Source organism: Diadema antillarum, unplaced genomic scaffold (assembly GCF_040938485.1).
Source record: "Diadema antillarum isolate AM-2024a unplaced genomic scaffold, OU_Dant_1.0 seq00001565_RagTag, whole genome shotgun sequence".
Lineage (NCBI taxonomy): Eukaryota > Metazoa > Echinodermata > Echinoidea > Diadematoida > Diadematidae > Diadema > Diadema antillarum.
Genome location: NW_027272288.1, coordinates 199,597 through 213,079, shown reverse-complemented (window position 1 = coordinate 213,079; position 13,483 = coordinate 199,597). Strand labels below are relative to the sequence as shown.

The following is a 13,483-nucleotide window of genomic DNA, read 5'->3' as shown; positions in this document are numbered from 1 at the left end:
GGTTTTCTTTTACAACTTTGAAATATGAGGGGAGAATGCTCTGACAATGCGTGCTGTGACATTTAGCTCAGTAATACCAATTCCGTAACATCTAAATTTTGAATTCTATGAATAAACGGAGGAAACGATTTGTGGTGAGTCTATAATCGTAGCACCCTCTCTGCTGATGAACTAATAGGCTTGTGCTGGGTTAAACCTCCACGATAGCTTTCCCGAAGTTACCGCCAGTGAACAGTCCCATGAAGGCCTTTGGCATGTTTTCGAAGCCTTTGGTCACGTGCTCCTTGTATTTGATTTTCCCCTGACACAAGAGAGAAGAGAAATGATAATCATAATGGTGATGTTATATTGGTAACAATTCTAACATAATTATGTTAATGATAATAAACCAACATTGTGTATAGAGCTAATTGTACATAGAGCTATTCATGGTACAGCACCAGTGTACATACAGGAACTTGTAGAATTAAAAACATCATTTCAAACATTTTATCACCTTCGACGTTCACAGGATCAAACATTATTGAAATATCCATCGGGGAAATCAAAAGTTACTCTTGGTGACAGGGCATTTTTGTACGCTGCACCAAAATATTTAATAATCTCCCTTTGTTTGTAAGACAAGCAGTTACAATTAATGAGTTTAAGGTCAGGTTAAGAAGTCATCTCTTGAAGTAATGTATTTTCTGTTTGAATTTCTTGTATGCATGTCATTTTTGTAATGCGCAGTAGAGTATATTGTTATAGTAGTTGCGCAATATAAATGTCCTCTATTATTATTATTATTAACAGTGCTTCATAAATTCATCATCACAATATTTTTACATCCACGTTTCCGCCATGTCATCATCTGCATGCTATGAGAAAAGCATGCATGTGTGTGTGTGTGTGTGTGTGTGTGTGTGTGTGTGTTTTATCACATTTATTCCTGTATATAATATTATCACATTTTGCGCGAAAGCGCTGTAATATAGTGAATAAAGCCCTTGAGCATTAACCTGTTGAGGACGAGTCCCGAGTATCCTCGGGCAGGTGTCTATGGGAAATGGGTGTTGTAGCAAAATCAGTCCGTCCTAAACGGATTTAAGAGGAGCTAGGCCTAATCGACTACCATCCTGCTATGCGCAAACGCCTCATTGGGATGTTGATCACTGTTGATGGTTTGACCAAGATGCAAGTACATGGGAATCGATAACGGTCTCGTTTACCCAGGGAATTACAGCTTCTTCAGTGCAAGTATTGATCCTTCAGTGTGCACTGCGATATCCCAACATTGCCAAGTACCCATTATTCATACACTTGGGACACCGTGGGTAAAACATTTTAGTCCAAGGACGTATATGCACTATAGGCAGGACTCGATCTCGGGATTTCTATTTGAACGTCGAGAATCTTATCCACTATTATACCACAGCGCATAACGTGATAATAATGATATAGTGGCATAGCCGACTAAGAGATTAACACTGAAGAGAAACCCTTTTTGAATGAAACCCTAAGTTATTAGTGTAAGTGCTGTTGGCCGCTGCAAATCTAACCTAGCAAAGTGGGGGTATATTGAGAATGATGACACCACCTGCCTGTGTGGAGAGGAGCAGACTATGCAACATCTCCTTGTCTGTCCACTTTTACCAGAACCTTGCACACAAGAATTCACATCTGGCAGCTCTAACGCCCTGTGCCATGCAGTACGTGCATCCAACATTGGATTGGAAGAATCTGACATTTCATTAAGCGTAGTGGTAGAGAGGAAGATCAGCGTTTTCGTCATTACCATAACCCTCGTCTCTACTTAAATGATGGAAACTTGGCCTACTATTATACCAGGCCATTAAAGTGTCCTCCGGACCTACCTCTTTGACCCACTCGATCAGAGCCTGAAGGGCCTCGTCGTAGCGTTTGAAGTGGTCAAAGATCAGGAATCCAGTGATGGTCAATCTGCTCTTATTGATGGCGAGTTGGAGGGACTTAGCTGAAGACAAGACGAAAAGACATACGACGGATAAAAGCAGACCAGATTCCCAGCAAGCCAAGTGTGTGCGATTGTGTTTATAGAGATTATTTATGAAAATAAGAATAGTGGTGTTAGAAATTGTAATTGTAATATTCGTTTTTTGTTTTTTAATGGTAAAGTATAACTTTATTGTGCAATAGCTGATATCTTTTAATGTATGTTTGTATATATTTGAATGTAGTCATGTTGATTCATATAAGATATCCGCAATTTAGTCCGCGGGCTGCAATGGATGTTATTCAATAAATACCTTTCAATCAATACTTTGTAAAGCAATGTTGTATCGAAAAATACTCGCTAAACCTATTATCATAATGTTTGCACGTGCATAACTTTAGACTCTAATGTGTTGCCTATATGAACAGGCGGACACACAGACACAAAAAAAAACACCATGCACATATCTTTTACAAATACACAAACGCATAAACGTACACATAATTATGTGTATCAACCTCTATCATGTGTGTGTATGTAACTATTTTTTTTTTCAAATTATGCCACCATACTCCTCAACAGCTGCCTACAGAAGAAAACTGAGAGTATTCGTACAGAAAAAAATCTTCGCTACAAAATACGAAAGGAATAACTGAAAAATCTACATTCCGTGAGTTTATTTATTGTGACAATTAAATTTACATTGTTTTGCTACCGATTCGAAATACTAAATTTGTCGATCACAGGGAAACTACTAGTCCATAATAATTACGCTTTCTGTATATCGTATCGCTGACATGGATTTATGATCTTCAGTATCTCCAAACCTTGGACAAATAATATCGGCAGACCGCCACTAATCTGACTAAAGGATTTAATCTTATCAGCGAACCTTTCGGGGGTTCAGCGGAGTTGTAGGCGCTGATGGAACCACACACACAAACCCGTCCTCGAACGTTCATGTTGTAAATGACAGTGCTGGAAAACTCTCCCCCAACCTACGAAAAGGAAGCAAAAACAAAGGCACAAACAATTTGTATGTTATTTGGCCCATTAGACCTTTCTCTTAAGAAATCTTCAGGAATGACGCATTCATTTTTTTCATGATTATTGACTCAGTGACAATTGAGAAGGGATTACTAAGGGATTCTAATCAATAAATTACCACTTTTTTATTTAGTTTTGAAAGTGCATCGGTGCAAACATTCACGTTATGCATTCACTAGGATGACAAGCCATAAATTATCAGTCCATCAGTCCATCAGTCCACTTCAGATGATTATGTCAAGCGATTCGGTCATCCCAATTAAGCTAGCAAGCAAACACACAAGTAATTCTAAAAACAAAACGGGTGACCCATAAGTATACATGTGGCTCCCATAGTTTGAATCGGCCATCGGGCCAAATGGATGCACATTATTCCAACGAAAGCCTAAGCTATACATCAAACCTCCAATTACTGGCTTAGAGGTTGCAAAACTGTGCATATAGAGTCTTTAATGTCAAATTGTACTGCGTATTCACGTCTTGCCTATGCTTCAGGTTAAAAGCTCGTAGTGCCATTAGCCCACTTAACTGACAAATTAAAGATATAACCTGAAAATCTGCTCCGAATGTTCAAACAGACTACTACAGTATTCAACATGACTTTGCAAGAACGGAGATGAATGATGGTGATGATTTCTGTGAAGAAATGGGATTGAAAATAATTCTTTTTTTTCCACAATGAAAATAAAACAGTGCGAGCAGACAGCAAAGTAACACTAATCCCAAGTTTCAAAGTAAGGACGAAATTAACTGCATATTAGCCGATCAAAGTTACAGAAAATATATCATTAAAGTCGATGTACATATGTTACTAATGATCATGGTTAATGAGTGACTCTAATTTCTGCACTGATTACAACGCGTAACGGTGTTTACAATAAATAATCCATTCCCTGTGGGTTTGGACACCAAAACAAGGATAAAGTGAAAGAAAGAAAAGTAGAAAAAAAAAAGGAACTGCACATGACATGCAGGGGTGGATCCAGGAATTCCGTAAAGGGTAGGCGTCTTTACAAAGGGGGCCGCACGTGCCCCCCCCCCCCCATTTTTTCTTTTTCTTTTTTGTTTTAACAAAAAATAAAGAGGGCGCGCGTGCCCGGTGAACTGCCTCTGGATCCGCCAGTGACATGCCACGTTTCTTACAATAATCATAACAATGATGATATCAAATACACCAATGAGTATAACATTGCCCATTATTCATGACCATGGTTTGTGTTTATCCTTGTACATGTATCTTCCAACCATCCTTATATATCAGGTATGACTACAAAAATAGAGAGCGGGTATCCTGCTTACATTGTCAAAGTAACAGTCGACGCCATTTGGCGCTGCTTCTTTGATAGCCTTGTCCAAGTCTTTGATGGTCTTGTAGTTGAGGGCGATGTCATAGCCCAGGTCCTTCAGGTATTTCAGCTTTTCTTCCGAACCCGCAAATCCAATCACTGTGCAGCCCTGAGAAAGAAATGAGTAGTTTTGTCTTTAATAATCTTTGATATAAGCGTTTGGTTAAGGTGGAAATGGGAAGAAAGTCAGCCTTAGAAATGTGTTTGATGTATGTTCTTAATTAGAAATCATAGTGACTTGTGAGATTTACAAAGTGCAATTCGACACCAAGTTCAAATTGATTGTAACAGATTCTAATTAATTGCAATAGGTTGTAATAGATTAAAACTAAAAAGAGCGGGAGAGGTGCCTTCAAAATTAGAGCCAGAATACGGAAGTGTTGAATTTTAGCATTTCATTTCATTTCATTTCATTCCATTTCATTTGTTTCCATGACATGTTTTCATTCCAAAATGACACTTGCAGCAGCTCCACTCATAGGTTACATGAAATATTTATAGCTGATTTTTCCCACCAATCTTTACTGAATTAATTCGCATTTTTGTTTATGTATGAAATTAAGACAAAATACGTGTCTTCAGCATTCATTGTCCATGTGCTGCATCAAAAATGTTTTCAGTTTATCCAAAGTTGTTGGTGGTTTTTTTTTTTTCAATTGAAAGATATGGAGAGATGTGATTCGGAACACTCGGACCCTCTGTCGATCTTTGGCTTTGGATTCAATAGTTCCATACAAGTCTTACGGTCATGGGTTGTAGTTTGTTCATTTGTTTTTATGTCCTTCCTCTTTACCTTGATCTTGGCGATCTGACCGACCACTGCCCCGACCGCTCCGGCCGCACCACTGACCACCACCGTCTCTCCCTCTTTAGGTTTGCAGATATCAAGGAAAGCCAGGTAGGCAGTCTTCCTGTAGAGTAAATAAAATATCTTTTTGAATTATGCCATTTCATCATATTGCAACAAGAATGTAATAATGATAATAAGACAATAATAACAATAACAACAATAACAACAACAACAATAATAATAATAACAACATCAACAATAATCATGATAATGATAATAATTAATCAAGTATGATTAAATATACATACTACTCGGAAAGCATGCAAAATAGGCAGAAAAGAGCAATGCGATTAATATGCAGTAGCACATAATTATACATCACATACAGGTCTTGTTTAGAGAAAACTGCATTTTTAAGTATATTGATTCATGTCAACCTCAGCTGGGTTGTTTAATGTACAATATAGAAATTAACGCTACATCTACTGTATTTGAAGAACTTTCAACCAAAAGGCGCTAAATCCATTAATAAAGATTGGATTTAGCGTCTTTTGGAAGCAAGCTCTTTGTTTAATGTGATGTTCTAAAAGAATATAGTAATTCATATTTACGCAACAAGGTATGCGAATGATTTTCATCTCCCTAAAAATAGAATTAGTTTTGGCAACAGAAATTTCATGTTTTCTTGTCCTATTAAAGATTTGGATGTCTTTCGATCTTTGATAGCTTTAAAAATAAACAGTGCACATTTTTGATAATTGGCTGTTGGGATTTTTGTTTTTGTATTGTGGTCATAGGTCTTTTACCCGATGAGGAGGGACTGATTTTACTACAACACGCATGTCCCATAGACACCTGCCAGAGTATACTCGGGAAAATGAAGCGGTTCAATATATCCCCTCACTGAGCTCAAAGGACCGTGCTGATCTCAATTGTTCTTGGCCCAGCAATAAAATATATTTTCTCTGTTATCTTCCTTTCTCCTTTTACTTTGTTTGAATCACAATATTATTTCTTATTCTTTTCTTTTCCTTTGCTTTGCTATTTACACTCGAAAAAAAAAAAGACAAGGGACGGGGCAGAAGAGTTGTTGAAAGAAGTTCTGGTATGTAAATTCGTATCACCTACCCTGGCATTCCCAGAGTGCCAAGTGCAAGCGACTTCGGCCACGAAGCATCCGGGTACTCCGCCACAATGGTGACATCTTTTCCCCTAGCTACAGACCCGGATGTCCAGCCAGTCTGTGCCTGGACGATAGAACCTTCGGGAACATTCGGGTCTTTGCTCTTCACCACTCTGGAATGTAAAAGCAGGGAAACGTGGCTGACTAGAGATTTCGGAGTCAAGGTAATAGATGGTACCGATTAACATTATTGAAAAATATGATGTTCAATTTTTCTCCACATTTTCCGCATGTTTCATTCTGCAGATACAGCATAAAAACCAGAGAAATCATTGCATAACTGGCGTATTGTATTGCCTTACCTCAAATTATTCTTTAGATTGTTTAAAAAGATTATTATCCCATTTGTAACCGAATTTGGAGAATAATGCAAGAATAGTAATTGATCATCTATAATCATGTTAAAAACTGAGTTTCTCATAGTTAGGCTATCAACAGAAATAAAGACGCCTTGGAAAACACACTGTATGTATCCATTTGGATAAAGAAGGTGAAAATACATATAAAGATAAATTTCAAGACAATGCTACTGAGTTTTAAGAAACATTTTCTTGAAAACATGAATTCAAGAATGTCTTTATCTCATGTTTGGGATAAAACACTTTATTCTTCGCAAATCATCTTTATAAAGAGGCTTGTGACGGAAAGAATTTAAAAACATAAAGAATCATGTCACTGTCCTTTGAGTTGATATTGATTCACGGTTTGAAATAGAATGATAGACGCGACTATAATTTGCCATTTATTCCTCGCAAAAACATAATTTACAATTAAGACAGTGAGAAACTTCTAGCGCTGACTTGCTTACTTTGCAACCTGTTCTCCAACCATGAGCTCTCCTTCTTTGATACCCCACACCCTGTCAAGTGAGAAAGAGAAAAGAAAATGAGTTTATGAAGAACACAAAGTAAATTCTGATTCCTCCAATGCGTACCCTATACAAACCTAATTGCAAAACGCAAGGTGAACATGATATGGCAGAGCGTATGATTATTTTATTTTTTGAGAGCTGCGTTGCTTAATGTTTCATTGAACACTTTCTTTTCCACAAAAGTGAAGGAAGGAATGTATACGAGAATAGTATAACTGCAAATTAAAAAATGCTGTTATATGCATTCTTAATGACTCCTATTGAATGTCCTATTTTGTTTTTGATTTATGTCATTGTGCGAGTAGACTTAGCATTATTTTGGTGGCATACGTGTATGAATTTGCCCCTATATAGCAGCTATAGATATAGCATTAATCTTGATGAAATATACAGGAGACATGTTAGTCTGTGATTTCCTTTATGATTTAAGACAAAAAAATTAAATTACGACTCGACTGAGTAATGTATTAGAGGTACATATACATATGTATAAACAAAGGCCATAGTGAACACTACTGCAACGTCTGCGAGTCATTCCTCCGTCACACATATACCCGATAATGCAGCACCCACAACGTACGAGGCCAAGCCCACTTCACTATATATATATACGTTGGGTACATCCGTTGAGTAAAGTTTGTTGAGGATTGATGAAAAGTAGGCCTACTCAGGAAACACTGGCGTGATTGAAACATTCCTCGGTAACAGGAAAACTAAACTAGAGCGGATGTTAAAAAATTTTGTTAATTAATCAACTACACAGAGCTCATGAACGGCGTGGGATTAGCTTCTGTAACCGCAGATGCTCCTTCCGTGTTTGTCAGGTAATGTTATTTCATCTGTTTGCGTTTGTCTTTCCATCACGTACCATACGGACATACCACATCTGTTATTTACTATCTCTGTGTGAAAAGGAATGTTAAAAGGTCGCATTTAATGATATCGTTCAGCTATTATCGCTATGATTCAAATCGTTATAGCAGTACATCGTATTCTATACCTAGATAGAATAGAGATATATCAGGCATTACCAAAAACATTCCCCACTTTTGATCCTTAATATTTCAAAGATTATATCAGATAACACTGATTGAGTTGATATGAGCAATAGCGGAATAGTGTAGAATTTGTTGCAGGTAATTCAAAAATGAAAGTATAAATCAGTTTCATTACGTTTAAAATCTATTTTGAGGTTTTGCTCTATTTTGAACAATCTGTTAAAAACAATACACTTAAACTTTGCACAGGGGTTAATTGGTGTGTATAGGGGTGTGTGGTTAACACACAGATAATGGTCCTGAACATTGGCCAGGATTTGAATGCTCTATTATGCTACATATTCATGAGAGATTCCATTATCACAGGTAGTCTTTGTTCATCCTGAAATGTGCACCCAAGCACATGAAATCGAGTGCTTACATTTTTATGCGCATGCGTTTTACCCTTTACTATGAATGTACAGACTAGCAGTGCCCCGGGCAATCCATAATGAACCATTAATCAAACATTCGTGTGCCTTGGAGCAAGAAACCAGAAGCCTAGTCAACAGAGCTCCGAAAAGGTGGTATTCTTGGTATTCATTTCTATTGTTCAGGGTCATTGTAATCACATACTCACATACATCATTGGTTCCTGCGTAAAGTTCAATTTCGTAGAGTTCAAATTTGACTATAACCTGGAACTTACTTTCAAATTAATTTTGATGTTAAAATCACCTCTAACTAAATTGTACACTACTCAGCTATTACTCATATTAGTGACAGTATTATCTGATGTATAGTTTTCGAGCTGTTAAAGATAAAAAAGCAAACGTTCTTTTGTAACACCTAGATTATAATATAAAGAGTGAGTATTCGATTTTGCTATTACTTGTTATCTTCTGTCATGCCAAAGGTAACAAGTACATTTAAGTGTTATGCACATTTTTTTTATACATAAAATATTTATGGAAAAATAAGCGTGGAACACTGGTGCAGTTTCACTTGATTCATTTCAAGTCGAGACATCCGATTAAGAGTCAGTTGGGTCCTATCCTCTATGCCAAAGTGGAAATTATGTAAATGTGGAAATTTTTGCGGATTTTGCGCAACCAAATCAATGATTTTATGTCCATATAAAGTAATAAAAAGCAATATACATAAACGTTTACGTGAGAACATAATATTTCAAGGAACTTTGAATCACATAAGTTTTAACGAAACAAGGATGCAATATCATAATAATATAACTTTGCTTTTCAGATATATAAACAAGAAGAACGTGTTTATTTTTGCATGCAGTTATGTTGTTCCAGAAGTTTATGTTCTGATTCAGCGGAATTAAAAACATGCGAAATTCATTGTACCCGACCGAGCGGGAAAAATTACTCGCGCAAAAATATCCACTTTTACAAAATGTAATTTTGAGACATCAATCTTAACGGTTAGGTTCACCTCATGTATGGATCCACAGACAGGAAAAGGGCTTCCAGTTGGATCTCTGTGTATAGTATGGAAGAGGAAGAAAAGGGCAAAGATTAAGCTGGGATGTGTGATGGTTAACACAGGAACAAGAAATAGTTTACTATTTAAAGGGGATGGCTAGTAACTGATCAGTAGGAATCAGTGGGAATGTTGAGGGATGATTGTTCCAATCCTTGTGGGATTCATTTAAGAGTACATTATATATCTACTGTTGTGTGAAAATTACTTGCTTCAGAATGGTCTTATATTCAAATAATGTGCAGATTAATGCCCCGTCACTGACCAGGCACGCTAACCTGGAAACATTAAACTGCACATTACTTGAATATGAGACCGTTCTGAAGCAAATAATTTTCACATAACAGTAGATATATAATGTACTCTTAAATGAACCCCACAAGGATTGGAACAATCATCCCTCAGCATTCCCACTGATTCCCACTGATCGGTTACTAGCCATCCCCTTTAAACTAAACGGTTGTCTGTTTTGATGTTTTGTTCAAGTAACTAAAGTCAATGGACCGTCACTGCTATAGATAGGCCACACATTCAATGAAATAATTGTATATAATTATTATTCCATTACAGTGCAGCACGTTACATGCAGGTGTACACATTCTAGGAAATGTTTTGAAATGGTGTAAATGGTATTAATTATTGTAGACCTATCAAGCTCATGTATGTTTCATAATAAGCATAACCATTTCTCCCGTTCAATTACTATTATGTGGCAAAAGTTGTAGTAAAACGAAATGATAAAGCAAGAGATCCTGTCTTATATCAAAACCATGATCAGTGTATTCATATTATTTAATACTTCCTTTTTGAACTTCTTAACTTGTAACCTTCTTGAAAACGTCTTATCAATAATACTTGGTGAAGGAAATATACTGGAAATTCAAATAATGCTATCAATAGAAATGTGGATTGTTTTTCGTGTCGAGAGCTGGCCCTAGAGATAAATTGCAGTGACTGTTAACTTGACAATGGGCTTTGAAGTGAAAAAAAAAAAACCTACCCACCAACAATGCCGATGTTAGGTCACTCTGAGTACATTGTCATAATTCGTTCTCCTTGAGCTATAATTTTCAGCTTTCAAAACGGCCCTCATTTCAAAAACAGCGGAGATTTTCAAAAGATTCACTGATTCTTAAAAAAAAAACAACTATTGAGTGGGGTTATAAAAGAAAACCGTTCACATAAAATCATCAACTTCATCATGCAACTTCTTATTAAATGCATGAAAAAAGATATTATGCCAATTTGAGATGCATGGTATATGGGCTATTCGAATGCCCTCAAAAGCTAGGTGATTATTGATAAGATGGGATTTAAAAATTGTTTTGTTAACAATCGACCGGACAGTAGATGTTCAATAGCACAAAAATGACACCACGTACCACCGTCCTGTAAAGCCGGCAACTGGATTTCTTCCATTCGGAAGTTGTCCTCGGTTACCGCCCCCTCAAAATCCTTGGCAAGGACGAATTTCTTTGCGACGCTGGCAGCCATTGCAAATAGTTACCACCTATGCTGAAAATACCAGTGTTAAAAAGAATCGAGTTTACAAGCAGAACAATATTTTTTTATATTAATGATATATTTCTATTTTCCCCAGTATGAAGCCAAACATTTATCGTAACTACTATGTAGCAACATTATTCCACAGTCAGTCAAAGCCAATAAATCATTGATTATATGATCACAGTTTTACCACGAATTAAAAAGTAGCCACACTTATAATTTATTATACAACAGTATCAGGTTAAAGAATAATACGCTTGGATGAAAAGCAACATTGAATAGATTGTCCATGGACGTAAACACCAAGCTGAATTCGAACCACGAACCTACTGACTGCGTATAGCTCATACACGTCGGAAAACAGTACTTCATCGATTTCGAAATTACAAATATTACAAGAGCGAGGGTTTACAAAGGCGAGGTAATAGTTGATATGTGTTACAGGCACCTGCATCTTAAAAAAACAAACAAACAAACATCTGTAGTGTTTTATAGATTTCCAAGTTCCAGAAAGAGAGAGGTGTTTACTAGGCATTCATTTACAATATGCAATTGTTAATTTTTTATCAATATCTTGATGACAGCAGAGTGTCATGCACAACCTAGGGCAATAAAGATATCACTTTTTTTATACCAGAGAGAGAGAGAGAGAGAGAGAGAACGAGAGCTTTTTTTCATACAGTCAGTGTCTTGTTGATGATTCTTAAATAATGTACAGTTGTATATTCCATTGCTTGAAGTTCCGCAGAAGCAAATGTGTCCCTAAATCATGGTATTAAAAATAATACCAGTGCTTTACAGCCTGCAAAGCTTCCAGGCCACTAACCTTCAATTAATGAGACATATCATAGAGTATCAAGAGATTTACGGGCATTAGTGTGCATTTAGCAGGCGAGGCAGAGTCATGCTTCTATCAATGCATGGACCATATCAGGTAAGCACACATCCAAGTTGCAATGTCAACAAAGGTTATAGACTGCTGTACAAGTCGGGGAGAATGTAAGCACAAAAGAGAGAATTATTTATGGCGCAAAGCTGAATTTCGTATACGACAAAAATTATATCATCAAATTCTAATTAGGCCCCTGTAAGGGTAAACCGACTTAACATTATTGTCAGCAACGGTCAACATACGCTGTATGTGCACAAAACACGTGAACATAATCTTTAACATAAGCGATTCATAAAAGAGTATGTTATATTTTTTATGTGCGGTATTTACTACTACGAAGAACAACACAATATGATTGTCAATCTTGCACATCAATCTTAAACTGGCGTGCGCAAAAGTTCAGGCAGAGCCTATCGAGACATGTTTTTTTCTCGAAATAACAATAAAAGATAAATAGGAGCAACAGCAACCAAGAATGCTATATTTTTCAGTCGTCTGGTTTTACATTATATCATATTGGTTTACCTAAACACTCTCGGTTATCTTGAAAAAGGAGAAGTATATTTTCAGTGTGTTGACAACGCAATGACTTTGCATGTTTGCTTTTACTAAAAACCGAATATAACCGTGTCACTCTAATGTGTTTGTGTACTTACGTTGATAGCGGGGAGATATTGAGAAAGCCTGCCTGTAGCGTCTCCACACAGTACTTGTATGTTCATAAATGTCAATATCGCTGTAAGTGCCGACTCATTGTTTGCTGTGGTAGCTGCATATCATTTTTTCTCCTCTCTCTCTCTACCACTAAACCCACCCACCAACGCATGCTCTCTTTCCCATGCTACAGCACTTATATTCACCTACCATTATTAATCTGCATGATCGTGTCGATGCGAAGCGGCGTGTATTTCCCAGGGTTCTGGTTCTGTCCTTGCACCTGCGCATGTGCACAACGCATTGCGGGCTAACAAAAAAAAAAAAAAAAAAAAAACCCAACAGCAACAACAAAAATCTCCCGCTCCAATTCTGCAACAAATCCCTATTAGATTTGGGTCTTGGCTCACTGACAAAATATAATGTTCCATATTTTGGTACACCGCACATAGGAAACTATTCTTGTTTCAAGTCATATTCGCTCCCTAATCAGTAGAGGGGTATTAATCTTTGCATACATTTTAAATGTGAGAAATACAATTTAGTTGGAATTTGTCATGTCCTTGTGAAGCTCAGAATTGTATCCATCCAGCGTTACTGCTTCTTGCTTTTACCACCTCTACTCTTATAAACTTACAATATACCAATGATATATAGGTATTACTATATACCGCAACAGCCATTAAGCTATTCCTCATATAGTATTACTGTTAGTGCAAGGAAGGCACCATTAATTCTGACCAAAGCGAGCCATTTTACTTTC

The 13,483-nt window shown here is 36.8% G+C and overlaps 1 protein-coding gene across 1 annotated transcript; it reads right to left on the bottom strand.

Moving 5' to 3' along the window:
• On the bottom strand, positions 1-12,778 carry LOC139710794 (prostaglandin reductase 1-like). Its single transcript, XM_071622702.1, has 10 exons — positions 12,723-12,778; positions 11,051-11,183; positions 9,621-9,666; positions 7,126-7,176; positions 6,263-6,430; positions 5,138-5,255; positions 4,298-4,453; positions 2,844-2,949; positions 1,854-1,972; positions 1-301 (listed from the first exon to the last, which is right to left on the bottom strand). Exons 2-10 carry the CDS (start codon positions 11,160-11,162, stop codon positions 191-193), a joined length of 987 nt encoding a protein of 328 aa, XP_071478803.1. The 5' UTR covers positions 11,163-11,183; positions 12,723-12,778; the 3' UTR covers positions 1-190.
• Positions 12,779-13,483: the final 705 nt, after the last annotated feature.